This window comes from Cladophialophora immunda, assembly GCF_000835495.1.
Source record: "Cladophialophora immunda strain CBS 83496 unplaced genomic scaffold supercont1.1, whole genome shotgun sequence".
In the NCBI taxonomy this organism is placed as follows: domain Eukaryota; kingdom Fungi; phylum Ascomycota; class Eurotiomycetes; order Chaetothyriales; family Herpotrichiellaceae; genus Cladophialophora; species Cladophialophora immunda.
Window position 1 is genome coordinate 2,325,157 of NW_015622541.1, and position 19,038 is coordinate 2,344,194.

Here is a 19,038-nt window from a genome sequence, read left to right on the forward strand (position 1 = left end):
TTTCCTTCCCCCTCGGCGCTCGTCTTTCTTTGATCTCCTGCTCCACTGCTGCAACCTGGATTCCAGCAATATGATTCGACAAGTCATACGTACAGAACAGTGAGATTGTTCGTTTTGCAACTTCGCTCTTCATCGACTCATCAAAATTTGTCCTTTTGTGTGATAATACATGAGCCAATCCAGCTGGCTTCCCCAAGATTTGTGGTACAGTTTTCTGCCGTCTCAATCCAAGCAAGGAGATGTAAGAATGAATTAGAACGAAAGAGAGCCGCCTGATGCGTGCAATGAGCGCGTTCGATCACGGGGGTCAGGCTCGGAGTTGGCAACGAGGGCTTGATGATAGATATGACAGCGAGGCTTAGGAAGGTGGACGTGGTTATACAGGAAGGGGAGCAGCGATGGGCGCGGACTTCCGGGGGGGGGGGGGGGAGTGGAATAAAAGATCTGGACGTGCAAAAGGTTTACACCTCTTGGATCAGGTATGAATGTCGTGATATTAAGCTGCCGACGGCCACGTCAATTTCAACAACGCCCGTGGCCGTCACGGCATTTCATCGTCGGTGCTTTTCATCAGACACTTCGCAACGGGATCAGTCCCCGGGCCATGCCTATCGGGCTGATGCCTCATCTCCAGAGGTTGCAACTGATATTCGGCGTGCGAGACTTCTGAGCGGCGAGGATCTGACGATTGGTTGGTGCCGAAGTGATCCTGCTCTTCTGCTTCACTAAGCGCAACGGTCTCATGGTCACTGTTTCGCCCGTGATCTGAAACGATTGAGGGCGTGAATCGCAAAGAGGGTGAATGTTCCTCACGGCCCGAGATCAACGGGCCGGCCACTCCTTCATGTCCAGTTGTCTCGTCGCCAGCTTCCTCTTCTGGAGTGTCGAGTTCGTCCTGTGGTACAGACACGAGTTCAATACCCTATTTCAGCGCACCTGTCCTCGTCTTGAACCATCCTAGACGAGTTCGGACTGTCCAGTCCTTCATTAATTTTGTCTTGACCCTTGTTCCTAATCAGCTCGAGCAAGTCTTCACTCGCGACTAAGAGTGCAAGCACGTCCGCAACCGTCTCAATTTTCCTTTCGAACCAACCAATATATGCCTTTGAGACAAGGGCAGTCACTGCAGCTGTTGCAATGAGCCAAAATATGATGACCGCTGATTTCCAGAACGCGGTCTTTGAAGACTTCAGAAGCACAACCGATTTGGATATGCTGAGGTTGGCCACATTGCCTACGTACTTTTGCGTCCTAAGATTGTCGTCGTCGTCTCACTTCCCGTAATTCCCTGGCTTTCCCAGGCCAGCTGGTAAAGTCGAATTCACCTTTTGCCACGTCCAGCCGCCTGTATCATCCGTGACATTACTACTCGCGTAATGTTGGAAGAAAGTCGAAAAAGTTCGGTTCGCAAGCTGACCCAACGTATCGTGATCCAACATTGCGGTCTGATTATAATCCACCATGGACAGCATGGCGTAAGTCATGTAGTCCACATTTAAACCTGGAGAGCGGATGTTGAAAGTGGTGCTATTAGTGTTTTCGCGGGTGTAATCGTCGTAGCCAGTGTTCTCGTCGGGTCCATAGATGTTGCCAAGGTCAGCTGCCGTAAGCAGGGCATCTAGAAAAAGGATGCCGTAGCTGTGAAAGCCGGTCAGTAAAGCTTGTGCAGCGAAAGCACACAGGCCAACTTGCCTTGTTGTAATATTAATCAGCAAGAAATCCTCGGAGTTCGTGATATTGTTCGACCACGTTTTTAAGGCATCTGACCATGCGTGTAGATCAAGCTGGGGATCATCTAGGATGGCGTAAGTATACACTCTCTCGCTAGAAGAGTCGACTGTCACGGAAGAGTTGGCAATCTCAATGATAGGCGCACAGTTTAATGCAGCCATTTGAGACGGTTCGGACCAGATCATATGGGACAAGCCATTGCTGCTGTTACTCTTATACTGTTGTAACTGCGAGCCATGAATCCATTTCACAGTGAAGTTGTAAGGATTTGTGGACGACCAAAGACTCAGCTTTCCAAGCCCCAGATTAGCAGACCAAAATCCAATGGAAGCGGGTCCAGGATCCGTTGACGAGGTATTGACGCAACATTGTACATGAGATGGGTTGACGAAGAAGCTGGTGTAGAAGTCAGGTAGGATGCGGAAATCCCCAGCATCGCCTGGCCAGGACTCTATGTATTCGGTGTAGTCAAGAAAAGCTCCCAGCTCATAGCCCACCTCTATATTGCTTGGATTGGACGAAAGGCTCCAGACACTGCTATTCGTGGGGTCTTGAATACTCAGCCATGTACTGGTATTGCTGACCGTTTCATATGGGGAACATTCGAGTCTCCCGCGTATTGCTTGGGTTGAAACAGTAACGTTGGTGCCTGTGTTAGGATTGACCGCCTGTTCGAGAGCAGATGATAAGGAACCAATGTCTTGGAAAGTGTCATCAGGCAAATCTACCAGATTGAGCGGCGCAAAACTCCAGCCATCCGAGCTCCACGCCGGCGAGGCTCCCTCCAGCGATAACTCAATGGCAGCGCCATAGAGCCAGTTAGTCTCAAGATTCGAATAAAGGCTCTGGAGAACAGTGCCTTGGTAGTTTTGGCCACCTGTTGTTGGTTCTATCTCGCCTTGAGAAACAAATGGGACCTGGCGAAGGACCAGCGGTCTAGCGACTTGGACATGTCGGTCGACACTTCCGTAGTCTCGTTGCCAGAGCGCAGACAAAGAGATCGTCACTGAGAGAATCAGTCAATATTGCAATGCTGACTTCATGGGTTTGCTCACGAATTTGGGTGAGAAAACTTCCAAAACTCAAACATGCCAACACCCAATGTCCTTTATGTGCAGCTTTTAAAGCCGCCCAAAGTGAGTAGGAGGACTAGTAAGGCGAAGCCGCTGCCACATTCAGTGGTGCTGGTGCTTTAGACATCGTGATAAATGGCTGTATCTTCTTCATGTTAGTCTCGATACTTCCCCACCAGAGCGAAATCAGCACGCCGATGAATGTGGTGATGATGGTAATAGCACTTATTTGGCCGAAATGATCCGAGCCTACCCTCAAACTTGCTTGGTAGACCAAAAAAGTTTGATATAACTGGTCTCGTTGAGAGAACGAGTAAAGGATTGTCATAGCCACCAGAACAATAATCAAGACTGTGGTGAAGGCAAGTAAGGCAGGAATCTTTAGTGATGATGGACGCCATTTCGTTCCATTGGCTAAAGCTGGCCCTTGCAAAATTGTTAGAATTGACTAAAACTAGTCGTGTATCATCGCAGACTCACCAAAACGGGACTGGTTCGCTGGAGCCTGGATCAACCGAAGTGAGCCTGATTGCAGCTTATACTTGTCACCTCCATTGGAAGTAGTATCTGGCGTTTTAGTTCGAGTATCAACCTGCTCGAGAGACACACGCACGTCGCTACTATCTTCTGTCACCGGGGCGGCAGTGGTAATGACCAGGGCTAGGTCGTGTCGAAGTTCGAGAGCTCTCTGAGAGATTCGAGTTGCCAAAACACCAATCAAGAGAAGCTGGAGCCCCAGCGTGCCGCCAAGGGTGAATGCGGTAACCGGTACTGCGATTATACGGCGTCTCGTTGTTAACACAGTACCATCCACACCTTCGATCTGCATGACAGCCGAAAGTGCGTCCTGCATGACCTCGCCGAGGAAATTCTGCTTCAGACGAGAGGCCTGGGCTACTAATTGAGGGTCACTCAACATAGCATCGACCAAGTTGTTGTAACGAGCGGCAAGCAATGCCATGGGCCCTCCGTTTACAGGTGAACTTGCATTGGGATTTATGAAGTGGTATGACCAGTTCCTGCTGAGAAACAGATTTTGAAAAGTCGCAGTGTCGAAAAAGCTGGTGTTGATGGCACGGCGGTTACCCGTGTAGTCCGCTTCGTCAAAGGAAAGCAGAGAACTCGCTTGAGTGAGGTCTGCATTAACCGGGACATCGCCTTGATAGTAGCGACAAAGAGTCCCTGCTGTTTGCCAGTGCTTGTTTTCGGAATAGCCATAGCCGATAGTGTCTTGTAGAATGGGATTATTCATGGCGAAGAGAAGCTCGGTGTTGGCGGGGCAATCAGAGCTATTCACGGAACTGCCAGTATGGACAGCAGCGGTGGGGGTGTTTGTGGCGTGATTACCGATGATGAATGACGAGAGAGTAGACCATGGAGTTCCCCCACTTGTTGCAGTGTAGGATAGGTCGCTGTCGTACTTGGTGGAAAATTCAACACCGTACGTACAACCAGAACTTGAGCGTAAGACCACAGACGCCGCCGCAGCACTCTTGTCTATCTGCCAGTGCTTCCGATCCACGGTCATGGGCTCACAGTCCAGCTCAGAGGTGAAACCGTAGTGACAGCCTGCCAGGTTTCGGCGTGGGTTGATAGGATGGGACCAAATGGGGGTGCTTCCAGACCAGCAGGCCAGAACGGCATGATATAGTAGTCATCAGTGATCCAAGCCGAGGTGGACACATTTTGAAGAGTGTGCGCGATAGTGCGGAAGTATGTTGTCGACTTCACCTCTGAGGCAAGTGGGATATTCGTGGTGGAGCCAATGCGTTTGAACGAAGTGGTATCCACAATTGCGACATCCTGGGACGCCAACAACGCAGATGAAAATAATGAAAGGGCCAGTATACCAAATATATATACCAGCGTCGCGCAGAACAGGGCGGCACTGAATTTTCGGTGGTCTTTGCCGCTCGGAAAACTCCTCCAGAGAGACGTCCCCCATGGGCCGGGATTGTGCCGCAAAGTTGAGGTAGCGGATGCCCCCGAGGGCGACGCAAGGCGCGCAAAGGCCTCTGTGCGCTTAACATCATCGAGGACGATATTTGCCACAAGAACATAAGCCACGGCGAGGATGGTCGGGAGAAACCTGGAGGCGAAGAACAAGGCTGAGCTGCCATCGTCATTAACAAGGCCCGAGTTTCTCACAGACTTCCAACAAAGCAAAGCAACTGCAACTGTCAGGCCAATGCCGTCAAATGCAGCAAGGACGGACAGGCGCAACGAATTGGGCTGCCAGGTCGCTTTTAAGCTCCAATCAGAGGTTCTTAATTGGGTTCAAATCAGGCGAATAGGGAGGCCATTCTAATACCTCAATCCCTAGCTCCTCAACCCATTTTTTTGACCTTCTTTGCGCTTTGAATTAGTGTGTCAAGGGGCATAAACGACTGGATTGGCGCTATCCTTCTAGTAAAGACGTCTGCGGGCAAGTGCCCTCTATATATCTACTGAATAGCACTGTGAACACTGCACAAGGAGAAGCCCCTGAGAAAGGGGTATCCCTTGCCTCCTCTATACTAGAAAGAGTGAGACATTTGCCACCAAGGACGCAAAAGAGGGCCAATGTAGCAAATTACGGAATCCTGTAAAGGGGGTGGCAAGCCAGCAGCATCACTAATATATGGCTATACCAGATTCAAAGCCTCGTGACCACGGTACAATCGTTGCTTCCCAACCAAGGGAATTCAATTCGATTCAGAATGGGACGTTCCACTTATGTACCTAAGCTGCAACCCACAATGTACATACATTACCACTTACCTAGTACCCTTGATCCGCAAATGCCGCAAGATTAGCAGCCCCTACTAATAGTATTGCTCAGTGCGAAGGTTTGAAATCAGGAAACAACGTGTTTGTTATGTAAGGTACCTAGGGAGCACACTCCTCCTCGCCTCTGACAAGCATCCGCCCGATTTGCCTCGACTTCGAAGTAGAATAGGCATGAGCACCTGACGATCCTTCTCATCCATCTTCAGGCTTGGGTGCCCACATCTTCAATCACGGCCGTTCGAGGTCCCTCCTTCTCTAAACTTGCGTCGTCGACCTGCTTTGGGCCCATTCCGGGAATAATCTCCTCGATAGTCTCAAGAGCAATATGAGCGCTATCGAGCTCCTTCTGATAAACTATAACCAGATCGTGATCCCCGAAAATGGCCGCGACTTCTTCCAACGGCTTGTGCAGGGTGTCGGGGAAGATAAAAAAGGCACAGAACGCTCCCAAAGCCGCAAAGAGGATAAAGAAGATATAGTACTTCCAACCGATGTGCGCGAAAGCTGTAGGTGCTGCTTGAAGCCACACTCTGGAGAAGTCTAGTGTCAGCACGTTGATGTCTCACAAGAAAGAGGCTCTGGGCATAACACTTACATATTGATCCCGCTATAAAAAGCGACACAAAGCGTGTAACCCTTCGCCCTCATATGCGTCGGCCAGATCTCAGAGTGATAGAAGAACTCGGGTCCATCCAGACAAAGTTCAAAAAAGACCACATAGAGGAAGAAAGCAAAGACAGCGGCGCCCAGACCGGCCTTGTTGTCAGAGTTTAGAAAGTTCGCAGTCAGCGCTGTTTCGAGGATGACAGCGATGCCGCAGCCGCAAAAGCCAACGCCGATTAGATAGTTCCGCTTGACGCGGTCGACGTAGGTCATGGCAACGATGCTGAAACACAGAGCTGTTGCAGTGTAGCCGGTTTGAAAGAGCAGTGTCTGAAGGTTATCGTATCCCAGTTTTGCGTACAAACTGACGCCGTAGTCTGCAAAGCTTAGTATATGCATAACAAGGGAGGAAAGGGGGGAAGGTGGTAAGGCAGTACTTTGTATGGTTAGAACACCCGAGCTCATGACGCAGACCATTAAGATGATCGAGATGAAAGCTCGCTTTCGGTAAGAGGGCCTGGTGAAGATCTCTTTGTACCCCGTGTTCAGGGAAGCGTCGAACTTGATCTGTCGCTGCATTTGATAGTACTCGCGTTTCGCAAACTCATTGTGAGGGTCCCTAGGATCCGAATGTAATCGAGCAATGATTGCCCATGCCTCCTCGTATCTGTCTTTGAGAAGAAGATATCTCGGAGATTCTGGAATCCAATAGATCCCACAACAGAGGATCAATGGGGGAATCATTGTCAGAGCCATTGGGCCCCTCCAGGCATCTTTCGAATCAAAAAAGTAGAAGCCGACCCCAACATATCCAGTGAGCGTGTAGCTGTCATACAAGACGTCAGAGCGAAGCAAATGGTTTGGTCGGCCACCATGCATTGGGCAGACTCACCCGACGTTGATCATGATGGGAGCTATGTCGCTAAGCATGCCGCGATGTGCCGGTGGAACACTACGCATATCCAGTCAGCTCTGAGATATAAGTGGCTGGGAATCTGTTGTACATACATTTCTGCAATCCACATTGGGACGGCGGCGACCAATTGAAACCCACTGGTTGCCAGTCAGAACTGTGTTCATTGACGAAACGAGAACAGGAGCTTACCCCCAGCCGGCGAAGAAACGAAAGACGATGAACATAGCGGGGTTCACAGATCCAGTGATCAATGCTTGAGAGACGAGAACAAAAGTTGAACCGACAAAGATGTCCCACTTGCGTCCATATCTGTCAGCTATCAAGCCATGGCAGATGGCGCCGAAGATGCCTCCGGCGTAGTAGAGACTGTTCATGGCACCAGTCAAGCTGGCCATGTTGGAGTCATTGAGACCCATGGCCACAAAGAAGGAAGGCTGTCCCAGCGTGGTACTGATGATGGCGGCTGAAGTGCCATAGGAACACGTGCCCAGTGACACGAAGAAGACGACGAGGACGGTGTAGAACTTGAAATGACGGCGATGCTCGAAGGCCGCCGCATCGGTGTTGAGCACAGTCATGGCGTTCACAAACTCCAGTCAACCTCTTTGGTAGGGACAATATCTAATAAGTGCAGGAGTGGAAGAGGGGTCTGAGAGATTGAGACGGCAAGGTTGAGCAGGGATCGAAGGCAGGTCGAGACCTGTCGCCTTTATATTCACCGCCCCCCCTAAGGCATCGTATCAGGCCAACCCCGGATGCCCAGCCTCTCTGAGGATAGAGCAATCTGGGGTAAGCCCCAGAAAGGAGGTCGACGTCTCGCGCCGTCTGGGGAACGAGCTTGCACAGGAGTGTGAATGGAGAGGAGGCGGCGTCGCGGAATTTGATATCGCCTTTTTCCGTCTCTCGGCCCGCGTCTGGCCACGCTTCCGATATTTTCTGGGGACCTTCTCTCCTTGGTATAGAGCTGAAAACCTCTCCTGGTCCGGCGTGGGTGCTGGTGTCCTTCTCCACTGCCCATACAACGTCCTTCGTCACTGTACTGTGATCGGCTACATGGCACGGTACCGCCCCATCCTCGCCGAGTTTATCCAGACTCATTCGCTCGCCTCCCTTCTCATGCCGCTCATTTCGAGCGGCCTGGATGTTCATGGGAGGAGCTCTATCTTTCACACGGAGCTCTTGACACATGGGATCAGATATGGAGTCTCCAAGCCGGAAAAAGGCACCTCCGCCTTGGGCCTTCCCGGTACTTCAACCCCGAGCATTCAAGGGATCAACAGTGTTTCTACATAGCTGTCCACTCGGCGTCCTGTGGACACGAGGCAGTAGGACTTGTACAACCGATGAAAACCATCGTTTCATAAAGAACGGCAGACGAATCTCACAGCTTGTCGAAGGTGGATTCTCGCATCTTGGCCCCAGGCATAACAACACAATCCCCCTTGCCCTGCAAACTCTGCAAAAGAACCATTTACGATGGCAATCAACGGAGTAACAAATGGAGCGCCAGAAGGTGCGATAAACGGTGTGGCCCACACCGTAACAAATGGCGCCCTCAATGGAGTGACGGAGGCAGATACCAACAATGCTCGCCGGGAACCTGCACCCATCGAAGCCACAGAGGCATACAAAAAATACCCCCTCGCGTACGAGTTGTCGAAGATGCCCTTCCTGTGGCCACGTCGAATGAAAGTGATTGTCGCCGGAGCTGGCGCGAGCGCCTTGTCATTGGCACATGAAGTCCAAACTGGTGTGCTCAAGAACGTTGATCTCCACATTCTTGAGAAGAACCAGGGTCTCGGCGGGACATGGTTCGAGAATCAATATCCGGGATGTGCTTGCGATATACCAGCTCACGCTTACCTGTTCACCTGGGCACCGAATCCCAGATGGTCGGAGTATTATGTCACGGCGCCGGAGATTCTGAAGTACTTCGAAGAAGTGGCAGAGAAGTATCAACTTAACCAGTATATCACGACCGGACGGAAGGTCGTGGGCGCTGAGTGGAACGACGAGAAACAGCAATGGCTCGTCCACAGCAGGCAGACAGATGGAAGAAGAACCGTTGTTTCGAGTCCTGGAATCACAGATGGTGAAGTTGGCGAGGACATAATCGAGGAGTGCGATATATTCATCAATGCTTCCGGATATTTCAATCACTGGCGTTGGCCTACAACCCCAGGCCGTGACGTCTTCAAAGGCCAACTCCTTCACAGTGCTGATTACAATCCGAAGACCGACCTCAAGGGAAAGAAGGTCGGGTTGATCGGGAACGGCAGCAGTGGTATTCAGATTACAGCCGCCATCCAAAAAGAGGTATCAGAGCTGACTGTCTTCATGCGCAATCCGACCTGGATCACGGCGAGCTTGGGCTCTAGTTTCGTTCCGGCAAATGGGGAACCATTTACGGAGGAGCAGAAAGCGTTCTGGGCCAAGAACCCTGACGAATACCTAAAGTATCGTAAGGCTGTCGAGAAGGAATTGAACGATGGCTTTCCCTTCTTCATCCATGGCACCAAAGCTCAAGCAGACGCGTTGGACTTTACGACCAAGGATATGAAGAGAAGACTCGCGAAGAAGCCCGAGCTGGCCGAGCTTCTGCTACCTACCTATCCTGTGGGATGCCGAAGACCTACCCCTGGAACCGGATACCTTGAAGCACTCTGCGCGGACAACGTCGAAATTGCTTGGGGAGAATTAGACTCTTTCACGGCGAAGGGCATCAAATCCGCCGATGGCACGGAGCGGGAGTTCGACGTTATCATCTGCGCCACGGGGTTCGACATGTCGATGTGAGTTGGGGAGCACTTTTGTCCGGAGCATAACTAACACCTCCGGCAGGGTGCCAAGATGGCCAACGATTGGATTGAATGGAGTGGACCTCCAGAAGAAATGGAAGGAAGACCCCGCAGCGTATCTTTCCGCGATCGCAAACGATATGCCGAATTATTTTGTGTATATGGTATGTATTTCCTTTCCAATTATCTTTGCATTGGCCAACCTCGTCTCTGGATAGGGTCCGGGTGCACCAGTGGGCCACGGCAGTCTCTTGCCCTCCATTGAGCGCGTAACCCTCTATATCGTCGACATAATCAACAAGCTCCAAACCCAAAACTACAGCTCCTTCCTCCTCAAGCCAGGCAAGGCCAAGAACTGGCAGTCGCAGATGCTGGCCTGGCTGGAGAAGACGGTGTGGGGCGACAACTGCCAGAGCTCGTTCAAGAATGGCACAGTCGACGGCAAATTGTACTCCTTCCACGGTGGCTCGCGTCTGCATTATTTTGAGTTGTTGAGGATGCATCGCTATGAGGATTTTGAATGGAAGAGTAGGTGTCCGGAGCCGGAACTCGAATTTGCTTGGCTGGCTAGTGGGTTTCTGCAGCAGGAGTTGCACAACAAGGGAGAGGATAATGTGTGAGTTGGCCCCCAATCTAGGTTCTTTTCCTTCTCAGATGCTGACCCGCTGCAGGTGGTATTTCAACCAGGAGCCAGAGGTCTTGACGTCGTTCATTGGAGAGTGAAGTTGTCATCGAAGGATTGGGGAAGGAGGATGTGCCCTCCATGAGACTAGTGGCTAGTTAACTATCTTGAGCAGGTTCACTCCAGCGTCGAAGTTGATAGCATGCATGTCTCAACTTGTACAGGACTTGTGGACACGATCGTCCTCAACCACTTTCTAACATTGTAGCAATAGTAGCAAGATTGCGAACGTTACCCCAGAGTACGTCCTGCCTCTATGCGGTGTAGACTTCCTGTATCACGCCTGCAACTGCTCGATGTCCATCAGACCTTCTGAGCCACGCACACATCTCGCCAAGAGCCCTTGTCAAGAGCCTTGCCAAACTTAGATCACAACGTCAGGTTATATTTCGAGTACAAGTCGCGGCCCTTGACCCGGAGATATATTGCCGCAATTTATGCACAGCCGCAACAGTGGGCCGGTCAGCTTATACGTCGTTAGGTGACGATGCAGACGTCGAGGCTTGACGCACAGGTTGCGAGATTGAAGTGCTCCTGGATTTCAGATACATGGAATATCGGCCAATGGAGATCACTACGTAGGGGGAACCCCCCTTCCGAGCACAAAGGGTGGTCATTGGTACCCCCCATCGACGTTGATCACCTATCATACAATTAGCAACACCATTGCCGGACGTTGTTCAGGATGCGACCCACGTTGCCTGTGACATAGCCTGCCTCCCCACTGAACAAGAACATGATCACCTTGGACACTTCCTCTGGCTGCGCAATCCGCTTGAGCGCCGTCTTCGAGAGCAGGAAGTCATACACCTCCTTCTCACTTCCCAGCGAATCGACCAAGGGTGTATCGACCACTCCACTGCATCCTCCCTTGACATTAATAATCCCGAATAGGAGGACCTCGTCGGCTTCGGATGGACGCAACTTACGGCGCAACAGCATTCACCCTGATCCCCTTCGCTCCTCCCTCCTGGGCAGCACTCTTCGACAGCCCAATGACCCCCCACTTGCTGGCAGCATAACACGAGTTATACGCGACGCCCATCTGGCCCGCAATGCTCGCAGCATTGACGATCGATCCTCCCTCCTTGATATGATTAAACTGCGCCCTCAAGCAGTTCTTTACCCCATTCAAGTTCGTCGTCAACATGTTATCCCAGTACGCATCGTCCATGATATCGAGCGCGTTGTCTTTGCCATGAAACCCCTGATTACCGACGTAGCCAGCCATGTTGGCCGCTCCGTGCAGGCCACCGAACCGGTCGACGACGGCCTTGACAGCCTCGTCCACGGCGTAGCGGTCTTGCACATTGCAGGCCAGCGAGATGGCCTCGCCTCCGAGCTTCTCGATTTCGGAGAGCACGTTGTCGGGTTTGCGGAGATCGAGGAGACCGACGTTCGCTCCTTGTTTGGCGAGAGCGAGGGATGTCGTCCGTCCCATGCCGCTGGCCGCGCCGGTCACGATGAAAGTCTTGCCTTTCAGGTCACTGTACGACATCTTGAAGATAGAATTGACACTTGACAGAGTATTGCTCACGGTAGAAGCTGCAACGCCAGACTCGCCCTTGAAATCTACCCAGCATGCCTATAAGCTGGCCCTCGACAGAGCCCCGAGCCCAGCTCGCACTTCCTGCCTACTATACTATAGCCTTTCTCCGCGTGTTGCGCACCGGCTGCACGGAAGCAAGCACGGGAAGAATACCCGCTTCTAGATTTTCATTGAGAATCCGAGAGATTGACGACCTCCGCAGGAGGCGTGAATCAGCCTCAGGACGGCTTGAGAACAACGTCCAACGGCCGAAGAGCGGAGATCTGGCATCTTCGTGAGTGTTCAGCCGTTGTTGTCCTCTCGTTCCGTCCGTCTTTGCCGCCCCCGTGCCGGCCCCCTTTTCCAGGACGACTCCAGGGACATGATAGCCAACCACCACGCCTGCGAAAGGCTCAAGGCATGTGTGTTCTATGCCACTCACTACCTATAATTTCACCCCCTCATTCTTAGAAAATCCCAAAGTCCCCCGTATTTGTTCTTACACGAGGTCCGTTCCCTCCTGATCTCCCATCTTGAGCAAACCCTGGTAATTGGTGGAGCCGGAGGCTACACTTCTAGTCATGGCACTTTTCTATGATATTCTCGCCCTTCTCCAGAAATACTGGATCCCCTGCATCATCGTTGGAATATTCATCAGGTTACTCCGCAATCGCTACAAGCCCGGCGTACGCGACATTCCAGGCCCATTTCTGGCGTCTATTTCGGATCTCTGGCTGTTCATCCACTGTGTGCAAAGGAAGTCCCAGAAAGATTATGAGCTCCACCGCCAATACGACACCCCTCTCCTTCGTCTGGCACCGAACACCATCTCTATCGGAGACGCCGAGGCCGTCCGCATCATCTATGGGTGGAAACCGGTGTTCAAGAAGGTAAGGAACGCTCTCTCCGAGGGTCGTATGCCTGGACAAATACGCTGACATTATACGGGCAGAGCCATCTGTACATCTCGCAACACCAGACGAGCCAAGCGGGCGAAGTGATTCACAACCTCTCCTCCGTCATGGACGAGGAAAAGCACGCCCACATCCGCCGTCCCGTGGCTCATGCGTATGCCATGAGTACTGTGGTGGAGTATGAGCCCCTCGTAGATTCCACGTTTCGAGCGTTCGTGAAGCACATAAACGAGCGGTTTGTGGACCCGGGAAGAGAATGTGACCTTTCACGATGGTTGCAGATGTATGCCTTTGATGTCATGTAGGTATCCCCACACTACGACAATCCGTTCTCTTCTTGTCAGGTTGACCTCCTCGAAGCGGCGAAATCACGTTCAGCAAACGTCTAGGTTTCATCGACTCGGGTGAAGATGTTGATCGCATGATGTATCACACCGGGCGAGCGATGGATTACATCGGCATGGTAGGTGCTCCTATGAGGACTCCCCTCCGATTCTTGAACAGCTTCCCTGAGAGCACCCCCAGGTCGGCCAGATCCCCACGGTCGACGAGTGGCTTCGAATCAAAGGCCTCGGGAACATCTTCCGTAAAATCAGACCCGCAGGCAATGTGGTCATGTGGACGATGAAGCAGATCCACGGACACACTGTCCACGATGGCGTCAAGAGCCCGGACTTCCTGACCCGCTTCATCAAAGCACGCGAGAAGTACCCCGATATCATGACCGACGGGCAACTGGCCGAGTACGCAAACACAAACGTCAGCGCTGGCTCGGACACCACAGCCATTGTGCTGCGTGAGCTAGTGTATCGGCTTCTAACGCATGGGGGCAGTTATCGCCAATTCATGGAGGAGTTGAAAGCTGTCTTGAAGGCCAGGCCGCTGGATGAAACCTATGATAAGCCGATCACCTGGACGGAAGGGAACAAGATGGTGTACTTCCAGGCTCTGATCAAAGAGTGTCTTCGGATCCACCCTGCTCTCGGGCAGCTGATTCCTCGTGTCGTGCCCGAAGGCGGCGTCGAACTATGCGGAAAGTTCATACCGGCAGGGACCGTGGTCGGGTGCAACGCCTGGACGGTGCATCGGGACAAGAAGGTCTACGGCGAGGATGCGGATGAGTTCAGGCCCGAACGCTGGCTGGATCCGGACAAGGAGAAGGTGCGATATATGGAGAACTTGAGCTTTGCTTTCGGTGGAGGGCCGCGAGTTTGCATCGGGAAGAACATTGCCATGTTGGAGATCACGAAGTTCATCCCAGAGTTCTTTCGGAGGTTTGAGGTCCACCTCGTGGACCCGAACCGCTACAGACTGCGCCCGGGCTGGCTCGTCGTGCAAGAAGGATTGGACGTCGATTTCCAGAGGCGGGATCCTAAGTCGTTAATTGACTGAAAAAATTGAGCTTGATTCCTGTCCGCCACAGTCCTGCTGGCATTGTCGAGATCACGTTTCCTTTCGCGTCTATTTCCCACCCTCTTTCAGTGCTAGCGAATCATGCAGCATCTGAGGCAGAGATGAATAGGAGAAGGTTGGCAACATAAGTCACTCCGGGAATCAGCAATACAGGGACTCGATGCGTAGCCCCAGTATTATCAGCAAGACTAGACTCAAACGGCAGAGACTAGATAGAACCAGATCAGATCAGTGTACATCCTAACCAATTAATTTCGGGCTCTCCAAAGGGTACCAAGGTATCGTTACTGGACATACCAATACTGCCTCAAGTACATAGATAGTTCATTTCCAGCTCCGTTAGTCTATCAACGTCGGCCTTTTCGAAATCATGGAACACCGACTGAGTTTGGAAGGAATCCAGGTTCAGCAGACTCTCCATGCCTCCGAGCGTAGGATATGTTGCTGTTGTTGTATGATATGGTTGAAAGGCCTGGCGAAGCCCGTATTCATTGACGGCGAGGGTTGGATCAGTGATATCCTCGCTCCCTGAGGAGCCGGAGGCCAAAGAGTTGGTAGGAAAAACTTCACGAGACAGTCTCCGGGCCTCGCCTTGTCGCTGCGAGGATTGCTTATCGGGCATCTTCCCATTCGTGTCACCACTGGCAAGAGGAGCTAGCTCTGAGTACCCGCACCCTTCGAGAAAGGAGGCAATGACCCTATGTACGCGTCCAGCTATGTGGAAGGAGGGCGTTGAATCGTTGAGCGCTTGCAGGCACACCGCCAGCCATTTTTTCTTCTCGTTGCCTTCCTCTTTCTCGTTTGTGTCGGTCGAGATTTGGGAGATGAGAGTTGTAGCTGCAATAAAGATCATATGCAGCATTGAGGAGTAGATTTTCTCGACGCCATAGTGTTCCCTATATGCCAAGAGCAGCTTCGAGAATCGAATTGCGTTTTCATTGCATACCTGTCTCGAGAGCGCCGGAGTATGACCTCCCAAAGACTTTCCCCCATGTCCAATGGTGCCTGATGAGGGGGACATGTAGGCCGCAAACGGCCGATGAAGCATTATCATTGTGGTGTAGAACTGCATGTGGAGAGCGTATACGCCTGGAGGAGGAGGATGTTCTGATTCTGGTTTCCTTCGAATCCAGATTGGTAGAGCTTCCAACCACTGGAGCAGTCGTTGGCTCATGCTTGAGAGGCGGGCAATAGTGCTCTGGTGTCTCAACAAAATTGAAGATGACGGGTAGTTGACCATGTCGATGACATCGCTTAGGATCATGCAAAGATCACACCATGCAGCTCGGGTCTGAAGCTGAGGGTCATCGCTCCTAGTTGATGGCCGCGGCACCGTTGCATCGGCCAGCTTTACAGTACCTGGACGCCCTAGGTATATGCTGTAGAACCTGAATGAAGCATTAGATAGCCTGTTTTAGCCCATCGACAGTCCACGTACTTATCATATACGTAGCAGCCCCAAAACACGTCACGACGCACTTGCAAGTCACGTTCTGAGATGTACCCGAGTGCGAGCAAATCGGTGCCGTCGCGGTTCAGACCGAGGTCATACAGCATTCGAAAAGCAATGCCTGGAAGTAAGACGTTTAGACCCGACTGTGTCCAGCTCTGAGCTGTCACGTACCCGCGTAAAGTAGACATGCCTGAAGTCAAGGTTAGATGAGGTCTTCATGGATCTGACTGCCTTCCACGCACCTTATCATGGCCTAAGCCCGAACCACGATAATCAGCAAAGATGCACAAAGCTTGAATTGTAGATATCGTTGGGTTTTCCATCTCAAGGACGAGCTCCTCTCTCACTCTCTTCAGGTAGACTCGATCTAAATTACGGATTGAGGGATCGTTGCTAAGCCGCAAGGCGTTCAGAAGAACAGAATATAGGAGAAGTTTTGAGAAATACTGCGTCTTCACTCCGACAGCGTAGACAGACATGAATGGTTCTTTCAGCAGCACTTGGAGCAGGGGATCGGGGTACATGAAATAGAGATCCAAGAGATGTTTCTGCACGTCCTTAGAATCGGCCAGCTCCTCAAGAGCTTGTGTTGCTGATTCAAGCGGTTCGGGCGACGAGGGTGGGAGAATAGAGGTGATGTTCAGATTCATGATTTGTCCAGGCTCATCCGCATCAAGCTGACCCATCGCCGCATACAGCTGGCTGATCATGTAGTTCCTCGCCTCAATGGACTTCGGTGGCGCGCCACTGCGAGTGCCTTGATCGTTGGTTGACTGTACGGGGTCCAGGTCGAAAATGTCAAACTGCCAATCCATCATCTGATAGTTCGAGATGCCTGCGAATGGGTCTTGCTCTCTGATCACGTTCGAGCAGCCACGAAAGACGTTGTCGGCGTCAGACGGGGCAGGTATAGCTTGTGTAGGCCCGTCGCCGAGCGAGACTCTGACGTCCTCAAACGTTGCATGAGTGGGATGCGGTCCAGATCCGGAAGAGCTGCCATCGTCGTCTTCCCTTGTGGGAGAAGGATTGCCCTGGCTTCCCTGCAATGCCGCAAGGCGATCTTGGAGGCGCTTTATGTAGGCTTTTGATGTTGAGCTGTGTCTGCGTTAATCCACGACCATATGGTGAGAGACATGTGCTCCTTACTTCATCTTGCGTCGATCGTCCATGCGAAATATGCAAGGTCGGTTGAGGTGCTTACACTGCAGGCACGGCTCGCCTTTCTTCTTGGGATCCCCATCGCACTAGGCGGAGAATAAGCAGAGAGCATGGACTGCACGTTGTGGGCTTACCTTGATTTTCCTCTTTCGACATGCCACACAGGCTATGGACGCCCGCCGCGGGGAGCGTTTCTTCTGTCTAGTAGATGAGCGCGGAGGATCTGACTCTCCATGGGCTTGGGAAGCTGGTTTTGCCGGCGATCCAACAAGTGGCGACAGTGATCGTTCAGTAGACATGTGCGATGGCGACTCTATCTGCTATCAAGCGCAAAGACAAGTTAGGCTGATTGCACTGAAGGAGCGGAGGAGAGTGCAGCAAGTACACAGCAGCAGTTGAAAACCAGGCGACGAGGCTTCGGGTCCACGGTCCTCCTTCCCTTCCCCTCCCCTCCCCACAACCCCGCATCGTCCTCGTGCTTTGGTTCCTTCTACCGCCTCCGTGGCACGGCGTGCTCAAGGTACAGTACTAGTCCCCCCAACCCCCGGACTAAAGAGCAAGTCAAAGTTGCATTTCCTAGGAGGGGAAAGCTCGAGACAGAGTGTAACGCAGCTACGCAAGTAGTTCGCTATTGGATTGGATTGTCCGTCATGGCCCGATTCACACCGACACTGCCGTCCCTCTCCCTTCAATTGCGCGGGCAGGGTTTTGGGACTGAGGCCGCCGGAAATCCTTCACTTCTTCGGATATCTCTACGGCTGCTTTTCCGCTGATTCATCACGGGCAGGGATAAAGGGGCCCCAATCAGCTCTCGGCTGATGGGCATGACTCGGAAGAAGCCACTTCCCAGCCCTGGATCCAGCATTGTCGGGGCTTTCGCTTCCTGGGAAATCCTGTCAGTGCACGTGAATGACCCTAATATATTTACATGGATGTTGGCTCCGTTGTCGACTAATCCAGATCTGCGATCTTCATTACGGCCTCCCCCTTTAGCATTCCCTACGAAGCCAGTAGCACCCTTATCGGTGCCGATGGCCTCGGCCTTGAAAGTACCCTCATGATTCATTCGTGCACATTCTTCTGGTAGTAGCTTCCAGTTAACCCAGTGGTTTTAGCTGCCTCTTGCCGGTATGGACTATGCTACAAAATTAGGGTCAGAGCCTCAGAGGTGACGGGGAACAAAGCACCTGGGAGTCTCATGAAGCTGTATACAAAGTTAGCGATATGTTCAGAGCGAGGAGAATGTATTGATTCACAGGTCACGGGTGTGCCGCAGCCATACCGGAACATCACCCTTGTTCTGGCTGCGTAGGCTGGCTGCGGCTGGGGTGGATGATAGTAGTAGGTATAGCCAGGTAAATCGTCGTAGTACTCCGTCGATCTCGAGCGGGAGAACCTCCAATCTTTGTTAAACCACACTCGCCAGCACTGACGAGACAAAATGGAGTCCCAAAATGAGTCTTCTGATAGCTAAAAAGGTCACTCTTTCCTTCTCACCTTCAGCGTCGCAACTCATCTCGTCTCGCTTGCCCACAACAAACATTATTGTTCCTCATTTAATGGCAACTGGTGTAGCGCTCCACTTACTACACCAGCGTTGTGAAATTGTCTTACCGCGGCGTCCTGACCCATGTGTATTGCCAAGTCATATGGACTGTCACCATCGTTCGTCCTGAGACAAGGTTCTGCTCCGGCCCCCAGCAGTACGCCAACAACAGTTCTGTGAGCCCATGACAGCGTAATGCAGAGGGTTCAGGCCTCGTTGGTCCTGTGAATTCGTATCGCACTCAATCTCCAGGAGATATTGCAATATTTCCGCTCTCCCATACTCGGCAGGAACATGCAACGGAGTCTTCCCCTCTCCATCTCTACAGTCGGTCTTTGCGCCTTGATTGATAAGGAGTTGGACTGCACCTAAGGAGTTCCGAGCCGTCGCTGCGCGTAGTGGGCGTTCCCTCATACGGTTCGTTGCTTCGAGATTTGCACCTTTCTTGATCTGC

At 52.0% G+C, this 19,038-nt stretch overlaps 4 protein-coding genes across 4 annotated transcripts; 1 reads left to right on the plus strand and 3 right to left on the minus strand.

Annotated features, from left to right (window-relative positions):
* Window positions 1–541: 541 nt before the first annotated feature.
* Window positions 542–4,383, minus strand: PV07_00694 (uncharacterized protein; the record flags this gene model as incomplete). The annotated part of the gene is made up of 5 exons (XM_016387167.1): window positions 3,285–4,383; window positions 2,973–3,230; window positions 1,276–2,737; window positions 954–1,251; window positions 542–895 (listed from the first exon to the last, which is right to left on the minus strand). Exons 1-5 carry the CDS (start codon window positions 4,330–4,332, stop codon window positions 542–544), a joined length of 3,420 nt encoding a protein of 1,139 aa, XP_016254095.1. The 5' UTR covers window positions 4,333–4,383.
* Window positions 4,384–8,568: 4,185 nt separating this feature from the next.
* On the plus strand, window positions 8,569–10,613 carry PV07_00695 (uncharacterized protein; the record flags this gene model as incomplete). Its single annotated transcript, XM_016387168.1, has 4 exons — window positions 8,569–9,869; window positions 9,934–10,054; window positions 10,109–10,506; window positions 10,562–10,613. The coding sequence occupies 4 exons, from the start codon at window positions 8,569–8,571 to the stop codon at window positions 10,611–10,613; spliced, it is 1,872 nt and encodes a 623-aa protein (XP_016254096.1).
* A 572-nt stretch (window positions 10,614–11,185) lies between these two features.
* On the minus strand, window positions 11,186–12,070 carry PV07_00696 (uncharacterized protein; the record flags this gene model as incomplete). The annotated part of the gene is made up of 3 exons (XM_016387169.1): window positions 11,186–11,215; window positions 11,269–11,431; window positions 11,502–12,070. The coding sequence occupies 3 exons, from the start codon at window positions 12,068–12,070 to the stop codon at window positions 11,186–11,188; spliced, it is 762 nt and encodes a 253-aa protein (XP_016254097.1).
* Window positions 12,071–14,723: 2,653 nt separating this feature from the next.
* On the minus strand, window positions 14,724–17,337 carry PV07_00697 (uncharacterized protein; the record flags this gene model as incomplete). Its single annotated transcript, XM_016387170.1, has 5 exons — window positions 14,724–15,815; window positions 15,866–16,023; window positions 16,123–16,975; window positions 17,027–17,124; window positions 17,173–17,337. 5 exons carry the CDS (start codon window positions 17,335–17,337, stop codon window positions 14,735–14,737), a joined length of 2,355 nt encoding a protein of 784 aa, XP_016254098.1. The 3' UTR covers window positions 14,724–14,734.
* Window positions 17,338–19,038: the final 1,701 nt, after the last annotated feature.